Source organism: Pongo pygmaeus, chromosome X (genome assembly GCF_028885625.2).
Source record: "Pongo pygmaeus isolate AG05252 chromosome X, NHGRI_mPonPyg2-v2.0_pri, whole genome shotgun sequence".
Lineage (NCBI taxonomy): Eukaryota > Metazoa > Chordata > Mammalia > Primates > Hominidae > Pongo > Pongo pygmaeus.
This window is the reverse complement of record NC_072396.2, coordinates 22076272-22095786: the sequence shown is the minus strand read 5'-3', so window position 1 is coordinate 22095786 and position 19515 is coordinate 22076272. Positions and strand designations below refer to the sequence as shown.

Sequence of the window (19515 nt, the reverse complement as noted above, 5' to 3'; positions counted from 1 at the left end):
CATTAAAATCCAACTTACTACAACTATGAACTCATTGAACACATAAACTTCAGAAAAAAATCAATTACCCATCATTTTTTAACGGCATAAACTTTAAAGTTAGGCTCTTTTGTGAAAATCTAGTAAAAGGATAAAAATAACCTAGACTTTACCCAAAAGAGTCACTTGCCAGTCTTCCAATAAAAGCTGTATTGAAGAGTCTTTGAAATTTTACTTACATGGTATAGTGTGGTCTCTGGCACAGGAGTGCCCATGATGTCTTGTCTCAGTGCATCCATTTGTAAACTAGGTAGCAATGAATAGTGAGTTGGGCTATTACTCTTATCACCCTTCTTTTTTGACTTCTTCCCTGTGTCCTTTTTGCTGTTTCTCTGAAACATGTATTCTTCTTGAGCAATCTTTTCATTGCTCATATACCGAAGTAGAGAGTTTTCTATATAAAAAGAGATAAATACACCAATGTAAATACACAAATACCCCAAATTTACCATTCTTTCTCAATTGTGCTATTATTAGGTTGGTGCAAAAGTAATTGCAGTTTTTCCTATTACTTTTAATCGCAAGAACCGCAATTACTTTTGCCCCAACCTAATATATTTCATTTCAGAACTTTAACTTGATTTAACTTATAAAATATGTAGTGAAATACAGTATATCTTAATTATTTGGTATGGTAAGACAATAAAAAATAGACAGTTGATAGATTATTTCTCCAAGTTTTAGCTTTGGACCAACTACATTAGAATCACCTCTGGAACTTGAATCAGAAATTCTAGGTGTGTGGCTTATAAAATTTGTAACAATCTCCCTCATGGGGATTTTGCCAAAGCCCAATAACAAACCAGCCCGTGGCATGCAAGGTAGCGTGCTTGGAGAAGTTAAGGCCCACATTAAGAACCAATAGTCAGGAAATTTAGTTCAGGAATTCTATGCTTAAATTGGTAGTCAGCTCTTAGTGCTTCACATGGTTCCCCTTCCCATCAACAAAAGTCACTAAAATATGAAGACCCAAAACAGTGACTCTGAGATAGCATGTGATAAGCATTTCTCTTTTATACTTTTCTTGATTTATTCTGTAGAACAAATGAGATTAGAAATTGAAGATTGGAAAATGGAATGAATACACAGATATAAAGGAATCTGTCAATGTTCCTGTATTTATCAACATTTTCAGAAATGCTCACTCCATAAAACAAGTATTAAGAAGACTAATGAATCAGATATTCATGCTTGCTTGTCCATATGGTCTGTGGATCTGTGCAGTAATAAAATAAATTCTGTATACTGGCTAGAAATAACAAGAAAACGGGTCAAACATATCATGAAGGAAGCTTAGTGAACTTTCATTCTATGAATAGTTTTTTGTTTTGATTTGTTTTATTTTCCACCTACGACCTTACGGCTCTCTACTTCAGAAAGTCAAAGTAGCAGCATGACCCACTGGGCCCACCATACCCACACTTGATCAAATCCTATTTAGTAGGGAAACTTTCAGTTGCTCTCTATTGCTCATTTCTATAGCAGGATAAGTGAACATAAAAACTTACTTTTGGTAGATCCTTCAAGAGTAGCCCACCCCCATGTAAGAAGATAACTGTGAGCAGCAAACAGAACAGGAAAAAAAAAGCACAGTTTTTTTTTTTTTCTATTTCTACATGGTTTTTGTTAGAAGTCACTGGCCCAGTTTCCATTAGCTTTTAACCCATGTGCTTCAATGCTCATTTTGAGGTTGATTCCATACAAAATTGGTGAGGTTGCATTGCAGACCGATGAGGACTGATGATAAACTCTTCCTATTCACTGAACTTAATTATTTTATGCAGTTTCACACTTCTGACCTTGTGTTCCAAATATTACCTTTCAAATAACAATAAGATATTTACTTTTAATACCGTACTTATGTACCTGGAACCCCTTAGAAGGCATTCAGAGACAGTATCTGTTTAATAATGGGTCAAGATAGTCAAATATTGGTCTTACTTGGTTTTGTTGTACAATAAAGTCAATGATAGAATAAGTTTTCCACTGAAGCCATAACAATCTATTTACAGAACATTTAAATTTGCTTATTGTTCAAACAACCCAGCCTACACTGAAATTCTAGAACACTTACCTCTTCTACTATCTCTCTTCATCTTATTTGGATCTTCATAGTCCCCCACCCAATTATATTCCACTGGCATAGATATAGGTCGTAGCTTGCCTAAACACAGAGAACAAAGTTCACATCACATTGTTTTTCTTCCCCATGTCTGCTCAAACTTATACTGATTTTTAGCTAAAGTCTACCAAACACACTCACTCTTATGCAACATTATGGTTGGCATTTGTGTAGATGGAGAAAATGTGTTTTGAGCCAGAAGGTGAAATTGCCTATTGGCCAGGTGATAAAGCAAACTTAAGGTACTTTTTATAAATAATAATGAATAGCCTAGGTTAGCTCTCTTAGGAACCCCAGACTTTAAGGGTATAGTTTTTTTTTTTTTAACAAAGAAGATAATCATATAAGTGATTTTACTCAGTAACCGGATCTCTATCTTATTTCCTAATGTCCAAGTGTCTATATCTTGATAGCCAACCTCCAAGATGGTAGCTCTCTGTGTTTAACCTGACTACCAGACATTAACCCACTGTTTCAAGTTGGAACACCACAAGGATAACTTTTTATCTTTGCTGCTTCCCATCTCCTATCACCATACATTTTGGACACCACCATGCCTCAAAAATATGGTTAGATTCTCTTTCATGTCCTACAGCTGAGTCTGCTTCTAAGCATCTCTTTTGCTACAGTGAGCCTGTCCAGTATATAGATCCAAGTAATGACTGCTTTGGTTTGTTCCATTTCCCCCTGGGTCTGTATCCCTACTAAACAGAATTTTAATTCAGCAAGGAGAACTCATGGCAAAGACTTCAAGAATAACTTTTATTTTGGTGAGGCTGCAGTACATTATTTCTGTTCCACTTGAAATTCCTGAAGCCTAAAACAGCCAAATAAAATAATTCAAAAATTTTAACAGGATACCTAGCAAAATGCCTGGCATGAAATAGTTGCTTAATAAATTTCTAGTGAATGAAAAGTGGAGACTCACACAGGACTGGATCATACAAATAATAATGGTTATTATGATTCTGATAATAGTACAAACATTTATATGTCATTTGCCATATACCACATACTAAGAGTTTCATAAGTATTAAATTGTTTACTCCTGATAATTCAGAGAAATATACTATAATTATCCTCATTTTAACTGATGAGGAAACTAAGGTTATATAACTTGCCCAAGGACATATACCTGGTAAGTACATAGTATCAGGATTCAAACCCAGGCACTCACACTTACTTCTGTCATAATTCTTGGCAACTACAATATTCACCCTCTGAGAGTCTGGCCTTTCAGTTTCTTGAGGTTCTCTCTCACACTCATTCCTGTGGTCATATGCTTAGTCTCATCAGCAAAGGCTGCAATCCCTTTAAATATCCAGCTTACCAACTACCACCTTTTGTATTTCTAGCACACTACCTACTCCAAGTCCAACAATTCTTCCTCCTTTAATCTATTAATACCTGTCATACCACTTTTCAGTATCTGTCAGTCACCTTCTGTCCCTGCAACTTCCCTCCTTGCCCAGCTAAATTTTATGATTATTAAAATCACTCAATGTGCTTTAAAAAATTCTGTTAGGAGAATTCTAATTCTGTTCTTAAGGAAAAAGTATCAATCTTATGGCTTTTTATTGTCAACACTGATACAGTTTAGTCTGTTTTGCTAAGCTCTTTTAAAATCTGAAGATTAACTAGACATGATACAATTATTAATGAGCCAAAAATGTAATATTTATTTAATGGCTTCCTTTCAAGGTATGCAAACAACTTTGTAAATGATCACCTAATATTCCAAATTCTCCAACAGTATATCTCTGCTCTTTTACACAAAGGGAATTTGAGTGAGATGATCTGAGGCAGGATAGGTAGTCAACGAAGTAAACATGTCCTCACATGGCGACCATACAGTTAACACAATAAGCCCCAGCACTCACACTGTAGTCCAGCTCATTCAAACACAGCTATCTACAGTAGGGAATTTCCCCTGCAGGGAGCACATGCATTTTGATTACACCTGTCCTCAGACTGACCCTTTGCTCATTATAATAGTAAACAACACACCCCTGGATAGAGATTTTAGATGCTAATGAGACATGCAATGTATGAACAAGCATGTACAGCTACTGTGCATGTGCACCCAGAGGACAACCAAGAATATGCTTACTAGCAACACCTCTTCCCACTCCTTTATGAATAATTATGTAAGACTCTCATAAAGGGAGTCTCCCTAGTGCCAGCCTTGGTGGTCTCATCCTTAGGAGCAGCTTGTACTGAATCCTCTCTCAGGGTGTACTGTCTATTCTGCACCTAACTTTCATAATATTCTTTGTCCTTTGCAATAAATTGCTCTATACTATATCTCCTTTGCTGTGTGTCTCTTGTTTAAATTCTTTCAAGCTAAGAAGAACCGAGGTCTCACAACAGCCATTTATAGATCCAGGTCAATATTCTGCCCATCGAAAGTAGGGTAAGGGTTTGAGGGAAGGTCTCCTTTTGTTATGTCTATTCCCACCACTTAGCACAATCAGTCCTCCAGATTTTCAATGTTATGAAGGCTGTATTTTCAAAATATCTACAATTTATTTCTTTAGGATCTGGTTTTAGAAATAAACTCTACTTCAGCATGGCACCGAAACTGAAGCAATTAACAGCTCTAGCACCGTTTTTACATGTCATCAAAAAATCTTTTGAAAAGTGAAAATCCAATAAATAAGCAGTTGTTTCACTTGCTTTATATGTTATATATATTAAAAAGCTAGTCAGATATTTTTTGAAAATTGGTTGTTTGGAGTCAAACATATGTGCACAAAAACAAGAAGAAGAAACATACTTCACACACAGAATATGAAATACATAATTGTATTCATTATATTTTGTGTCATCTCTGAAATTCTAATGGAGCTAAGTCATTGAAGCATGTAATTAAGCCCTTGATATGTCTGGTTGTATAATTAGCCATAGAAACAATTATGCAGAAGATTTTTAACACTGACTTTTCCGGGGGTGACTTTTTTTTTAACAGAATTATACTGTATATTACTAATACACAATCGAAGGAAAATATACTAAATTAGAAAAAAATCGAAAGAAAAAGTTTTACTGAAATTTACTTTTGGAGAACATCAAGGTTTTGCTTTTATTAGTTATAAAACTATAGATTCAGCAACACAAATAAAAATAAGTATTTAAAAAAATACAGTATATTATTAATTTAGGTAGAACAAATAATGTTGCTTATAAGTATTGATTTTTAATTGTGCTGATACTGAAGTCGACTTAATAAAGCAGTTAAACCAATAACATAAGGTAACATTCTTGTATAAATAGCAGTCCATGGCAGATTGAAAAATAGACCATGGCTTAAATTATTTCTAATTCCAAATATACAGATCATTGATTACAGCTTGAAAATATGTTTGCTACTGCATGTATACAGCAGCATTTTAATTTCACAGGACAGCAAAGTTCAAATGGAAAGATAACTTTATGATTCAATGTTTTAGTGCTGTTGGTAAAAAACCAAGTGAAACAAAACACCAAAGGCAAGAGTACTATAAGCATTATAGACTTAAATCAAATATATGCTATTATTAATACATGCAAAGTATTTTCATACTCATATGACTTTTTAAGGCTTTAATACAAATGGATTGGTTTAATAAAATTAAATACATCTGACCCATTCCTGTGTAAATGTACATAAATAAAACATAAATCTCTGAAAAGTAATCTGGAAAAGTTTAAGACATGTCTTTACATAGTAATACTTATACTGGTTTTTGAAGTTGTAAAGTTAAGATTACTAATTCATGATAAGAATAATAACAGCAAAGAATATAATCTAGAAAACAAGGATTAGGGCCCATTTAAATATTTTTGCTGACCACTTCTTAATTTTTTATTCCTATAAGTATAAAGCATGTATTAATTGCAGAGTTCATTTGGCACCCTATCATAAACCTTGTGATACCACTGTTCTAGTGCCTCATAATATAACCATTATTTTATTTGGCTTTTATTTATTTTTTTATTATTATTTTTTAATTATTATTATACTTTAAGTTTTAGGGTACATGTGCACAATGTACAGGTTAGTTACATATGTATACGTGTGCCATGCTGGTGTGCTGCACCCATTAACTCATCATTTAGCATTAGGTATATCTCCTAATGCTATCCCTCCCCCCTCCCCCCACCCCACAACAGTCCCCAGAGTGTGATGTTCCCCTTCCTGGCTTTTAATATCTGTTGCACATCTAGGGTTTTTTAATTGGTGTCTCCATAGAGGCAGGTATTTTGTGCTGTATTTCTTCCTGTATTCTAATAAATGTGGTAAAGGTAAAAGATAAATATTTTTATAGAGGCACACAGAAAAAAAGATAAATATTTTTTGGATTTTGTCTGAATTTTATTATGATATTGATGGCAAGTAGGTTTTTAAGAATTATGGACTATATTCAGCGCAATTAAGCAAATGGAACACAAAATACAATTTTAAGAATATAGACAATGATGAAGTGCTGTATAATGATACATCCTAATTACTGTATTTTAATATAAAATTGCTATGCTTTAATGATAGTGTACAACATTGCTTGAAAATAAACTAATTTTTACCTCAGATAATAAAGCATTTTAGGTGATATCACAAATGCTACAATCCCCTTTGGCAGAGTTAACTGCTCACTCTACTGGGCTTCCTAAGCTTTTTCCTAGTGCCTTTAGCATATATACAATACTTATTATGCTGTATTGTGAGATTAGGGAGATCTCAAATTACTGGGTTGCTCATTGGATCCTATTCCCTCCGACCTGCTCAAGGGCATGCCTTGAGCAATCCTCCCTTCTTTCTCCTGCATCAACTTTTCTCTTTCTACTCAGTCATTCCCATTAGCATATAAACATGCTGTAATTTCTCCAATCATTTTTAAAAAAGTAACTCTCCTCACCCCACAAACCTCTACCCAGCTACCACCTTATTTTTTCTTCCTCTTTACAGAAAACCTTGTAGAAAGCTTCTTTATATTTGTAGCCCCCAATTCTTCTCCTCCTCTCTTGAATCTTTTCCGATTAAGCTCTTGTCCCCACTATTCCACCAAAACTGCTATTGTCAAGGTTTTTAGGGCCTCCATGTTGCTAAATCCAACAGACAATTTTCAGAGTCCTTGACTTTTCTGATGTATCTGTAGCACAGCACCGAGTACTACTCCTTCCTTGAAACACTTTCCTTACCCGGCACCCTAGGACTCTGTCTTCTGATTTTCCTCTCTTCTTATAATAAATTCACACGCACCCTTCAGAGCTAAGCAAAAATGTCATTTCCTTAGGAATACGATCCTTGGCCTCTCATTCTAGGTCAGGATTCTCTGTGTTTGTCTCATTTCCTCTCAAAGTTCTTCTTCGTAGCATGACAATTATAGTCACATAAGTATTTATTAATTTAGTTACTTGAATTCTGTCACCCTTCTAGACTGTAAACTTCATGGGAGAAGACAGACTTTTCTACTGTCTACTGTGGTATCTCCCACACTTAGCGCAGTACCTTAAACACAGTAACCGTTCAATATTTAACTCATTGCTTGTTAAGAAAGTAAATAGGGGACTTGCCTCAGACACTAGACCAAAAAGGAACCAAGCTATATCATTAGTTTCTATTTTCATAGTTTCTTTCCCTTTCCTTCCTTCTAATTTTCCACTTCCTTCTTTTCCTCCCTCTTCCTTCCTTCTAAGGCAAGTATGTTACCCTCACCAATACTCTTCATTTTTCTGACAAATTGAGCTTTACAGAACTGTTTGCCAATCAAGTCAGAACTAGTTCTGTCTCTTGATTTCTTATCTACATACATTCCCATGTTGTCTGTTGAAACACCACTGAATTGCTGCCTTTTCATTTGTATCGCTTTTAAAAACTCTGTAAAAGCATGCTCAAGTCATTAAGTTTCAGAGTAATAAACAGCACCTGAGAAGCAGTCTTCTCTTACAGTTGTCAAAGGTTTAAAAAAATTTTCAAAGAAATTTCTCCATAAGTCTGACATGTCCTTTAATGTTCACAAAAAAGCTTTCTCTAGAGTCTCAGAAAAAGTATACACATACACACATCTGTTCTGAATATTTTAGCCAATATTTTGATGAAAATGAGCATAGTAAGTATAGTTAAGCTATATGCTTGCCACATACACCCATCAAAAACCCCGCATACCAGACAGAAAAATTACTTTCAGATGGCTGACTGAATTTCTAGGAAAACATCCTGGGGTTATTTAAGGTAGAGAATCACACATTTAAAGAGGAAGTAAAACTGAATTAAATGGAAAGTCAGTAATTTTTAAAGGATAATGGTAACATATCTGGATCCAGTAAAATAAGTAAGAATGAACGATCTGATCTTTATAGTCATATTTTAAAAATTTCATTTCTGGATAAAAGAGGCTGAAGAAATTGGTTTGTAAACATTTCAATGTGAGGATTATTTAAGGATTACCTTTAATGACTTATAAATAATACAAATCAAATATAAACTTTGTATTGATTAATTTAAAATCTTTTCAGTTTCACTGATGCCAAACAAAACCAGTTAAAATTTCATTTCCAAAATAAATAACCCCATAAAAAAAGTGGGCAAAGGACATGAACAGACACTTTTCAAAAGAAGACATACATGCTGCCAACAATCATATGGAAAAAAGCTCAACATTGCTAATCATTAGGGAAATGCAAATCAAAACCACAATGAGACATCATCTCACACCTGTCAGAATGGCTATTACTAAAAAGTAAAAAAAAAAAAAAAAAAAAAAAAAGAAAAACAGATGTTGGCGAGGTTGTGGAAAAAAAGGAACTCTTATACACTGTTGGTGCAGTATAAATTGGTTCAGCCATTGTGGAAGACAGTGTGGCAATTCCTCAAAGACCTAAAGACAGAAATACTATTTGACCCAGCAATCCTATTACCGGGTATATACCCACAGGAATAGAAGTCATTCTATTATAAAGACATATGCATGTGTATGTTCATTGCAGCACTATTCACAATAGCAAAGACATGGAATCAACATAAATGTCCATCAATGATAGACTAGATAAAGAAAATGTGGCACATATAAACCATGGAATACTACATCATAAAAAAGAACAAGATCATGTTGTTTGCAGGGACATGGATGGAGCTGGAGGCCATTATCCTCAGCAAACTAACACAGAAACAGAAAACCAAATACTGCATGTTCTCACTTATAAGTGGGATCTAAATGATGAGAACACATGGATACACAGAGGGGAACAACATACACTGGGGCCTTTTGGAGGGTGGAAGGTGGAAGGAGAGAGAGGATCAAGAAAAACAACTAACGGGTACTAGTCTAAACACCTGAGTGATAAAATAATCTGTACAACTAACCCCATGACACAAGTTTACCTATGTAACAATCCCACACTTGTACCCCTAAACTTAAAATAAAAGTTAAAAAAATCATTTCCAAGAATAAGCTCCATTGTGGTTGTGTATTTTCCTGCTGCTTTCTAAAAGTGATATATACTTTAAATGGGGAATAACATGAAAGAATTGCTAAAGGAGAAAATACTGAAGTGCGTCAAAAAATTATGTGGCACTTTTAACACTTAATTCCAAGGCTAATTATATTTTGAACCAAATTACCTTTTGTAAGTATTCCACCACAAGAGGGAACAAGCTATACATACACATTGGAGTTTGGAAATGTGTTGAAATAGTTGAAATGTTGTCTCTGTTCATAGAGACAATTTCTCTACATTAGAGGGGTGTGGGAGGAATGAGAAAAGATTTAGATGATTTAAATACTGTTTAAGTGGCAAAAGAGTTCTGGGTACTCTGAAGGCTCTGGTTGGTATAAAATGAGCTAGGCTAAAATGCTTGTCTCTTTGCTGTGCTCAGCATTGATATAAATGTGAACAAGAAAGATGACACAGGCATGTAAATATTATTGGTTAAAAGCATGCAGTTCTCAAGTTAAAGAACTGCAAATTAAAGCAGTCTAGGTTTAAAAATTTTAGTAAAGCAGTGTGTCTTGCAAATCCTATCAGCATATGGAAGACAGTCACTCTTTCTCATGAAAAGTAAAAAAAGATAATAAGGTAACTAGTTGAACATTCTTATTTGAAAATAAATGACATCTTGTAATAACTTTACAATTCCTTTCACCTATTTTTCTGAGACCATTACTTGTTAGTAAAGTCAGCAAGAAAGGCAGAGATGAAAAACTTAAGACAGACCAAAGTTTTTTTTTTGCAATGGAAACATCACTTTTATTGACAATGTAGGGCCATAATGGACACGTTCACAGAACAAAAATAAGACAATTTCAAGACAATGGAGTGTAAAAGTACAGCACACAGGTTAATACTCTTCACCCTCATCCTCTCCCTGATTTCACAGATATTCAGTGAAAAAAAAACTAAAGAAGTTTCAGGTAATAAACAGTTGGAGTCAGTCCATGAACACAGACTTTCAAGTTCCTATCCCAGACCTCTTTTCACTACATCAAATTGCCTCAGTGATGTATCATTCAAGACCATTACATTGGACAAAAATCCAATTAATTTTTCTTCAAAAATTTAATGGCATGTATGATTACTGTTTTTTTTTTGTTTGTTTGTTTAAGTGTCCTCACAGCCAGTTTGCAACTCTTGCAAAATACTAAGGCTATGTGAAGAACTAATGGAGGATTAGAACATAAACTGTGGATGCAACTTTTTGTTTGTGGTCCAATACCTTAACAATGATGGCAAATAAATTGGTATGACATGATGTGTTGCCTATAAAACAACGCTAAGTTGTCATATGTACACTTTTAAATGGCTGTATACTGTTTTAATTATTTGCTCTAATGTCTCCAGTCATTATTCAGTGTGTAATTTTTACTTATCTCTTTTTGAACACCGAATATTACACCTGACATTTTCTATCCCCAAGGATCTATTTCTTCCATGACTTCTGGAAAATTGTTTTGCAGTGATAGTAGTAATTCCACAAGTGGCTTGAAGTATAGAACACCATGTAATGATCTTTCTAGATAGTTTTTCTTACTTTAGTTTGAACTTTCATCATAAATAAGATTTACTCTAGAAAGTAGTTTACATATGGCTTTTCTACAAGATAAGAATGAAGATGACATTCAATAATTCAACTGCTGGGCAGGCTTAAATATTGAGAACAGAGGTTGTTCTATATGCTTATCTGTAAGTCAGCTATTTGGAACTTAAGACACAAAGAAATCGTATCATTGGTAGTTGGGTCTTTAAGAAGAGCTGCAAAAGTCTTTTACAATATTTTCCAAAATACATTCCATAAAACATTAGTTCCATTGGGAAGCTGGTAAGTATTATGTGACCAAAAAAGGGATTTAATATACAAACACATTTGGGAAACAGTAAATTAACCCAAATTCAACAAAACTTTCAAAGATGTAGTATGTGAATGTGAATTTATTAATCTCCAAGAGGGGCCTAAAATATGTAAAACTTCCCCATCTTATTTAACCATATAACCTCTTTCTTCCATAGGCTATCTTTCAGAACTAGTGATCTGAAGAACGTACTTAGGAAATTGCTGGATTACTTAAGTCATATTGTGATCTGAAAGCTAACATGAATAGCCCTATTTAAACTTTACCTAGCTACTATTTATTATAGTTTTTCTTTTTCTCATGGGGGAAAATGTATTCGGATTTCGACTAGGGATAAACGTATTGTCTCCTTCTCCAGGGGATGTCATGATTAGATTATCTATGGTAGAACAGGCTAGGTAATCCCTGATGCTCACAACCTTAAATGAATACTTCTGCGCTCACAACCTTAAATGAATACTTCTGTCCAGAGAATATACTGTGAATAAATGTTGGTACATCTTTCCAGGGCAGTAACTTCCCAGGTTCCTTCAATTAAAAAAATATAAGGCAATCAGCTTTGTGCCATACAAGGTCTCTGACTTTGATTTTCTAGTATCTGCTTGTGTATTCAATTTATTTGTAAATTGATTCTTAAGTTAGCCAGGGTTTCTCAGACATTTCAGGCCAGATCATTCTTATTGGGTGCTGTCCTGAGCACTGCAGGATGTTTAGTAGCATCTTTGGTCTCTACCCATTAGATGCCAGTAGCAACTTTCCACCACAAATGTGACAACAAAATTGTCCCCGGAAATTACCAAATGTCCCCTGGGGGACAATACTGAACCCAGAGAATCACTGAGTGAGACTTGTTTCTCTTCTTGGCTTTCCCATTCTGTTTATAAGGGAACACTATTTCATCTAGTTCATATCTTTTCGATTAATTCATCTGAAGAGGTTTTTTCCCCCCTCATAGTTGCATCAGCTATGTTGATTTGGTTTGCTAATACTTCTATTTCATCTACATATGAATACCATCGAACTTTATTAGAAGTGATTTTTCTTTTTCTTAAATTATACTTTAAGTTTTGGGAAACGTGCAGAATGCGCAGGTTTGTTACATAGGTATGCACGTGCCATGGTGGTTTGCTGCACCCACCAACCCATCATCTACATTAGGTATTTCTCCTAATGCTATCCTTCCCCTAGTCCCCCACCCCCCGAAAGGCCCCAGTGCGTGATGTTCCCCTCCCTGTGTCCATGTGTTTTCATTGTTCAACTCCCACTTATGAATGAGAACCTGCGGTGTTTGGTTTTCTGTTCCTGTGTTAGTTTGCTGAGAATGATGGTTTCCAGCTTTATCCATGTCCCTGCAAAGGACAGAAACTCATTCTTTTTTTTTTTTTTTTTTTTTGAGACGGAGTCTCGCTCTGTTGCCCAGGCTGGAGTGCAACGGTCTCAGCTCACTGAAATCTCTGCTTCCTGGGTTGAAGCGATTCTCCTGTCTCAGTCTCCCAAGTAACTGGGATTACAGGCACATCCTGCCACACCTGGCTAATTTTTTGTATTTTTAGTAGAGACAGGGTTTCACCATGTTGCCCAGGCTGGTCTCGAACTCCTGAGCTCAAGCAATCCACCCGCCTCTGCCTCCCAAAGTGCTGTGATTACAGGCGTGAGCCCCTGTGCCCAGCAAACTCATCCTTTTTTATGGTTGCATAGTATTCCATGGTGTGTATGTTCCACATTTTCTTTATCCAGTCTATCATTGATGGACATTTGGGTTGGTTCCAAGTCTTTGCTATTGGGCATAGTGCTGCAATAAACATATGTGTGCATGTGTCTTTATAACAGAATGATTTATTATCCTTTGGGTATATACCCAGTAATGGGATTGTTGGGTCAAATGCTATTTCTGGTTCTATATCCTTGAGGAATTGCCGCACTGTCTTCCACAATGGTTGAACTAATTTACACGCCCACCAACAGTGTAAAAGTGTTCCTATTTCTCCACATCCTCTCCAGCATGTTGTTTCCTGACTTTTTAATGATCGCCATTCTAACTGGCATGAGATGGTATCTCACTGTGGTTTTGATTTGCATTTCTCTAATGACCAGTGATGATGAGCTTTTTTTTCATATGTTTGTCGGCCACATAAATGTCTTCTTTTGAGAAGTGTCTGTTCATATCCTTTGCCCACTTTTTGATGGGGTTGTTTTCTTGTACATTTGTTTAAGTTCCTTGTAGATTCTGGATATTAGCCCTTTGTCAGATGGATAGATTGCAAAAATTTTCTCCCATTCTGTAAGTTGCCTGTTCACTCTGATGATAATTTCTTTTCCTGTCAGAAGCTCTTTAGTTCAATTAGATCCCATTTATCTATTTTGGCTTTTGTTACCATTGCTTTTGGTGTTTTAGTCATGAAGTCTTTGCCCATGCCTATGTCCTGAATGGTATTGCCTAGGTTTTCTTCTAGGGTTTTTATGGTTTTAGGTCTTACATTTAAGTGTTTAATCCATCTTGAGTTAATTTTTCTATAAGGTGTAAGGAAGGGGTCCAGTTTCAGTTTTCTGCATATGGCTAGCCAGTTTTCACAGCACCATTTGTTAAACAGGAAATCCTTTCCCCATTGCTTGTTTTTGTCAGGCTTGTCAAAGATCACATGGTTGTAGATGTGTGGCATTATTTCTGAGGCCTCTATTCTGTTCCATTGGTCTATATATCTGTTTTGATACCAGTACATGCTGTTTTGGTTACCGTAACCTTGTAGTATAGTTTGAAGTCAGGTAGTGTGATGCCTCCAGCTTTGTTCTTTTTGCTTAGGATTGTCCTGGGTATATGGGCCCTTTTTTGGTTCCATATGACATCTAAAGTAGTTTTTTTCTAATTCTGTTAAGAAAGTCAATGGTAGCTTGATGGGGATAGCATTTAATCTATAAATTACTTTGGGCAGTATGGCCATTTTCATGATATTGATTCTTCCTATCCATCAGCATGGAATGTTTTTCCATGTCTGTGTCCTCTTTGATTTCCTTGAGCAGTGGTTTGTAGTTCTCCTTGAAGAGGTCCTTCACATCCCTTCTAAGGTGTATTCCTAGGTATTTTATTCTCTTAGTAGCAATTGTGAATGGGAGCCCACTGATGATTTGGCTATTATGGGTGTATAGGAATGCTTGCAATTTTTGCACATAGATTTTGTATCCTGAGACTTTGCTGAAGTTGCTTCTCAGCTTAAGGAGATTTTGGACTGAGACGATGGGGTTTTCTAAATATACAATCATGTCATCTGCAAACAGGGACAAATTGACTTCTTCTCTTCCTATTTGAATACCCATTATTTCTTTCTCTTGCCTGATGGCCCTGGCCAGAACTTCCAATACTATGCTGAATAGGAGTGGTGAGAGAGGGCATCCTTGTCTTATGTCAGTTTTCAAAGGGAATGCTTCCAGCTTTTGCCCATTCAGTATGATATTTTACTGAGAGTTTTTAGCATGAAGGGGTGCTGAATTTTATTGAAGGCCTTTTCTGCATCTATTGAGAAAATCATGAGGTTTTTGTCCTTGGTTCTGTTTCTGTGATGGATTACGTTTATTGATTTGGGTATGTTGAACCAGCCTTGCATCCCAGGGATGAAGCCGACTTGATTGTGGTGGTTAAGCTTTTAGATGTGCTGCTGGATTTGGTTTGCCAGTATTTTATTGAGGATTTTCGCATCAATGTTCACCAGGGATACTGGCCTGAAATTTTCTTTTTTTGTTGTGTCTCTGCCAGGTTTTGGTATCAGGATGATATTGGCCTCATGAAATGAGTTAGGGAGGAGTCCCTCTTTTTCTGTTGTATGGGATAGTTTCAGAAGGAATGGTACCAGCTCCTCTTTGTACCTCAGGTAGAATTCGGCTATGAATCCGTCTGGTCCTGGGCTTTTTTTGGTTGGTAGGCTATTAATTACTGCCTCAATTTCAGAACTTGTTATTGGTCTATTTAGGGAGTCAGCTTCTTCCTTGTTTAGTCTTGGGAGGGGGTCATGTCTCCAGCAATTTATCCATTTCTTATAGATTTTCTAGTTTAATTGTGTAGATGTGTTTATAGTATTCTCTGATGGTAGTCTGTATTTCTGCGGGATCAGTGGTGATCTCTCCTTCATCATTTTTCATTGTGTCTATTTGATTCTTCTCTCTTTTTTCCTTATTAGTTTGGCTAGTGGTTTATTTTGTTAATCTTTTCAAAAAACCACCTCTTGGATTCACTGATTCTTTGAAGGGTTTTTCGTGTCTCTCCTTCAATTCTGCTCTGATCTTAGTTATTTCTTGCCTTCTGCTAGCTTTTGAATGTGTTTGCTCTTGCTTCACTAGTTCTTTTAATTGTCATGTTAAGGTGTCGATTTTAGATCTTTCCCATTTTCTCCTGTGGGCATTTAGTGCCATAAATTTCCCTCTACACACTGCTTTAAATGTGTCCCAGAGATTCTGGTACGTTGTGTGTTTGTTCTCATTGGTTTTAAAGAACTTATTTATTTCTGCCTTAATTTCATTATTTACCCAGTAGTCATTCAGGAGCAGGTTGTTCAGTTTCCATGTTGTTGTGCAGTTTTGAGTGAGTTTCTTAATCCTGAGTTCTAATTTGATCGCACTGTGGTCTGAGAGACTGTTTGTTATAATTTCTGTTCTCTTGCATTTGCTGAGGAGTGTTTTACTTCCAATTATGTGGTCAGTTTTAGAATAAGTGTGATGTGGTGCTGAGAAGAAAGTATGTTCTGTTGATTTGGGGTGGAGAGTTCTGTAGATGTCTATTAGGTCTGCTTGGTCCAGAGCTGAGTTCAAGTCCTGAATATCCTTGTTAATTTTCTGTCTCATTGATCTGTCTAATATTGACAGTGGGGTGTTAAAGGCTCCCACTATTATTGTGTGGGAGTCTAAGTCTCTTTGTAGATCTCTTAAGAATTTGCTTTATGAATCTGGGTGCTCCTGTATTGGGTGCATATATATTTAGGATAGTTAGCTCTTCTTGTTGCATTGATCCCTTTACCATTGTGCAATGCCCTTGTCTTTTTTGATCTTTGTTGGTTTAAAGTCTGTTTTATCAGAGACTAGGATTGCAACTCCTGATTTTTTTTCTTGCTTTCCATTTGCTTGGTAAATATTCCTCCATCCCTTTATTTTGAGCCCATGTGTGTCTCTGCACGTGAGAGGGGTCTCCTGAGTATAGTACACCGACGGGTCTTGACTCTTTATCCAATTTGCCAGTCTGTGTCTTTTAATTGGGGCATTTAGTCTGTTTACATTTAAGGTTAATATTGTTATGTGAGAATTTGATTCTGTCATTATGATGCTAGCTGGTTATTTTGCCCATTAGTTGATGCAGTTTCTTCATAGTGTTGATGGTCTTTACAATTTGGTATGTTATTGCAGTGGCCGGTGCCAGTTTTTCCTTTCCATATTTAGTGTTTCCTTCAGGAGCTCTTGTAAGGCAGGCCTGGTAGCGACAAAATCTCTCAGCATTTGCTTGTCTGTAAAGGATTTTATTTCTCCTTAGCTTATGAATCTTAGTTTGGCTGAATATGAAATTCTGGGTTGAAAATTCTTTTCTTTAAGAATGTTGAATATTGGCCCCCACTCTCTTCTGGCTTGTAGGGTTTCTGCAGATAGATCTGCTGTTATTCTGACTGGCTTCCCTTTGTGGGTAACCCGACCTTTCTCTCTGGCTGCCCTTAACCTTTTTTTCCTTCATTTCAAACTTGGTAAATCTGATGATTATGTGTCCTGGCATTGCTTTTCTTGAGGAGTATCTTTGTGGTTTTCTCTGTATTTCCTGAATTTGAATTTGGCCTGTCTTGCTAGGTTGGGGAAGTTCTCCTGGATAATATCCTGAAGAGTGTTTTCCAACTTGGTTCCATTCTCCCAGTCACTTTCAGGTACACCAAACAAGACCAAATGTAGGTTTGGTCTTTTCACACAGTCTCATATTTCTTGGAGCCTTTGTTAATTCTTTTTCATTCTTTTGTCTCTAATCTTGTCTTCATGCTTTATTTCATTAAGTTGATCTTCAATCTCTGATATCCTTTCTTCTGCTTGATCGATTTGGCTACTGATAATTGTGTATGCTTCACGAAGTTCTCATGTTGTGTTTTTCAGCTCCATCAGGTCATTTATGTTCTTTTCTAAACTGGTTATTCCAGTTAGCAATTCCTCTAACCTTTTTTCAAGGTTCTTAGCTTCCTTGCATTGGGTTAGAACATGCTCCTTTAGCTCAGGAGTTTGTTATCACCCATCTTCTGAAGCTTACTTCTGTCAACTTGTCAAACTCATTTTCCATCCAGTTTTGTCCCCTTGCTGGCGAGGAGTTGTGATCCTCTGGAAGAAAAGAGGCATTCTGGTTTTTGGAATTTTCAGCCTTTTGTGCTGGTTTTTCCTCATCTTCGTGGATTTATCTACTTTGATCTTTGATGTTGGTGACCTTTGGATGAGGTTTTTGTGTGGATGTCCTTTTTGCTGATGTTGATGCTATTCCTTTCTGTTTGTTAGTTTTCCTTCTAACAGTCAGGTCCCTCTGGTGCAGGTCTGCTGGAGTTTGCTGGAGGTCCACTCCAGACCCTGTTTGCCTGGGTATCACCAGCAGAGGCTACAGAACAGCAAAGATTGCTGCCTGTTCCTTCCTCTGGAAGCTTCATCCCAAAGGGGCACCCACCAGATGCCAGCTGGAGCTCTCCTGCATGAGGTGTCTGTCAACCCCTGCTGGGAGGTGTCTCCCAATAAGGAGGCATGGGGGTCAGGGACCCACTTAAGGAGGCAGTCTGTCCCTTAGCTGAGCTCGAGTGCTGTGCTGGGAGATCTGCTGCTCTCTTCAGAGCTGGCAGGCAGGAATGTTTAAGTCTGCTGAAGCTGCACCCACAGCCACCCCTTCCCCCAGGTGCTCTGTCCCAGGGAGATGGGAGTTCTATCTATGAGCCCCTGACTGGGGCTGCTGCCTTTCTTTCAGAGATGCCCTGCCCAGAGAGGAAGAATCTAGAGGAAGAATCTAGAAGAATCTAGAGGAGAATCTAGGCCATCTGGCTACCATGGCTTTGCCGAGGTTGTGGTGGGCTCTGCCCAGTTCGAACTTCCCAGAGGCTTTGTTTACACTGTGAGGGGAAAACTGCCCACTAAAGCCTCAGTAATGGTGGACGCCCCTTCCCCCAGCAAGGTTGAGCATCCCAGGTCCACTTCAGACTGCCGTGCTGGTAGTGAGAATTTCAAGCCAGTGGATCTTAACTTGCTGGGCTCTGTGGGGGTGGGATCCACTGAGCTAGATCACTTGGCTCCCTGGCTTCAGCCCCCTTTCCAGGAGAGTGAACGGTTCTGTCTTGCTGGCATTCCAGGTGTCAATGGGGTATGAAAAAACTCCTGCAGCTAGCTTGCTGTCTGTCCAAACAGCCGCCCAGTTTTGTGCTTGAAACCCAGGGCCCTGGTGGTGTAGGCACCTGAGGGAATCTCATAATCTGTGGGTTGCGAAGACCATGGGAAAAGCATAGTATCTGGGCCGGAATGTACCATTCCTCATGGCATAGTCCCTCATGGCTTCCCTTGGCTAGGGGAGGGAGCTCCCCGACCCCTTGTGCTTCCAGGGTGAGGCGATGCCCCACCCTGCTTCTGCTCACCCTCCACGGGCTGCACCCACTCTCTAACCAGTCCCAGTGAGATGAGCCGGGTACCTCAGTTGGAAATGCAGAAATTACCCACCTTCTGCATTGATCTCTCTGGGAGCTGCAGACTGGAGCTGTTCCTATTTGGCCATCTTGCCAGCCACCAAAAGTTCTTTTTCTTAATCTTACTGTTTTATCCGTTACCTAGTACCTTGAATTCTTTCAGAATAATCTTTTCTTCCTAGGTTTAATTTCTTTAAGGCTCTCCAACCGTTTTATTTATTTTATATAATATACTATTCTTCCATTTTTTAAGCAACTATTCAAAAACTTTAAAAAGATGTGGGGGCTGAACTGCTTTCAGATTCCTGATGCTGAGAGATTATAACTGGGCCCTTCTAATCCAGCATATGAGCTGATGATTTTCATACTG

General features: G+C 37.3%; 1 protein-coding gene across 8 annotated transcripts in view; it reads right to left on the bottom strand.

The window, feature by feature from the left end:
- CNKSR2 (connector enhancer of kinase suppressor of Ras 2) overlaps positions 1 to 19515 on the bottom strand; it is a 282653-nt gene that overhangs the window by 91189 nt on the left and 171949 nt on the right. For 4 of the 8 annotated variants that reach the window (XM_054472202.2, XM_054472204.2, XM_054472206.2 and 1 more), the window contains 2 exons: positions 2114 to 2203; positions 219 to 433 (listed from right to left, as the gene is read on the bottom strand). In XM_054472202.2, coding sequence (XP_054328177.1) covers positions 219 to 433; positions 2114 to 2203 — 305 coding nt within the window. The remainder of the gene's footprint in view (positions 1 to 218; positions 434 to 2113; positions 2204 to 19515) is intronic. The other 4 variants (XM_054472203.2, XM_054472205.2, XM_054472207.2 and 1 more) reach the window with 1 other exon arrangement.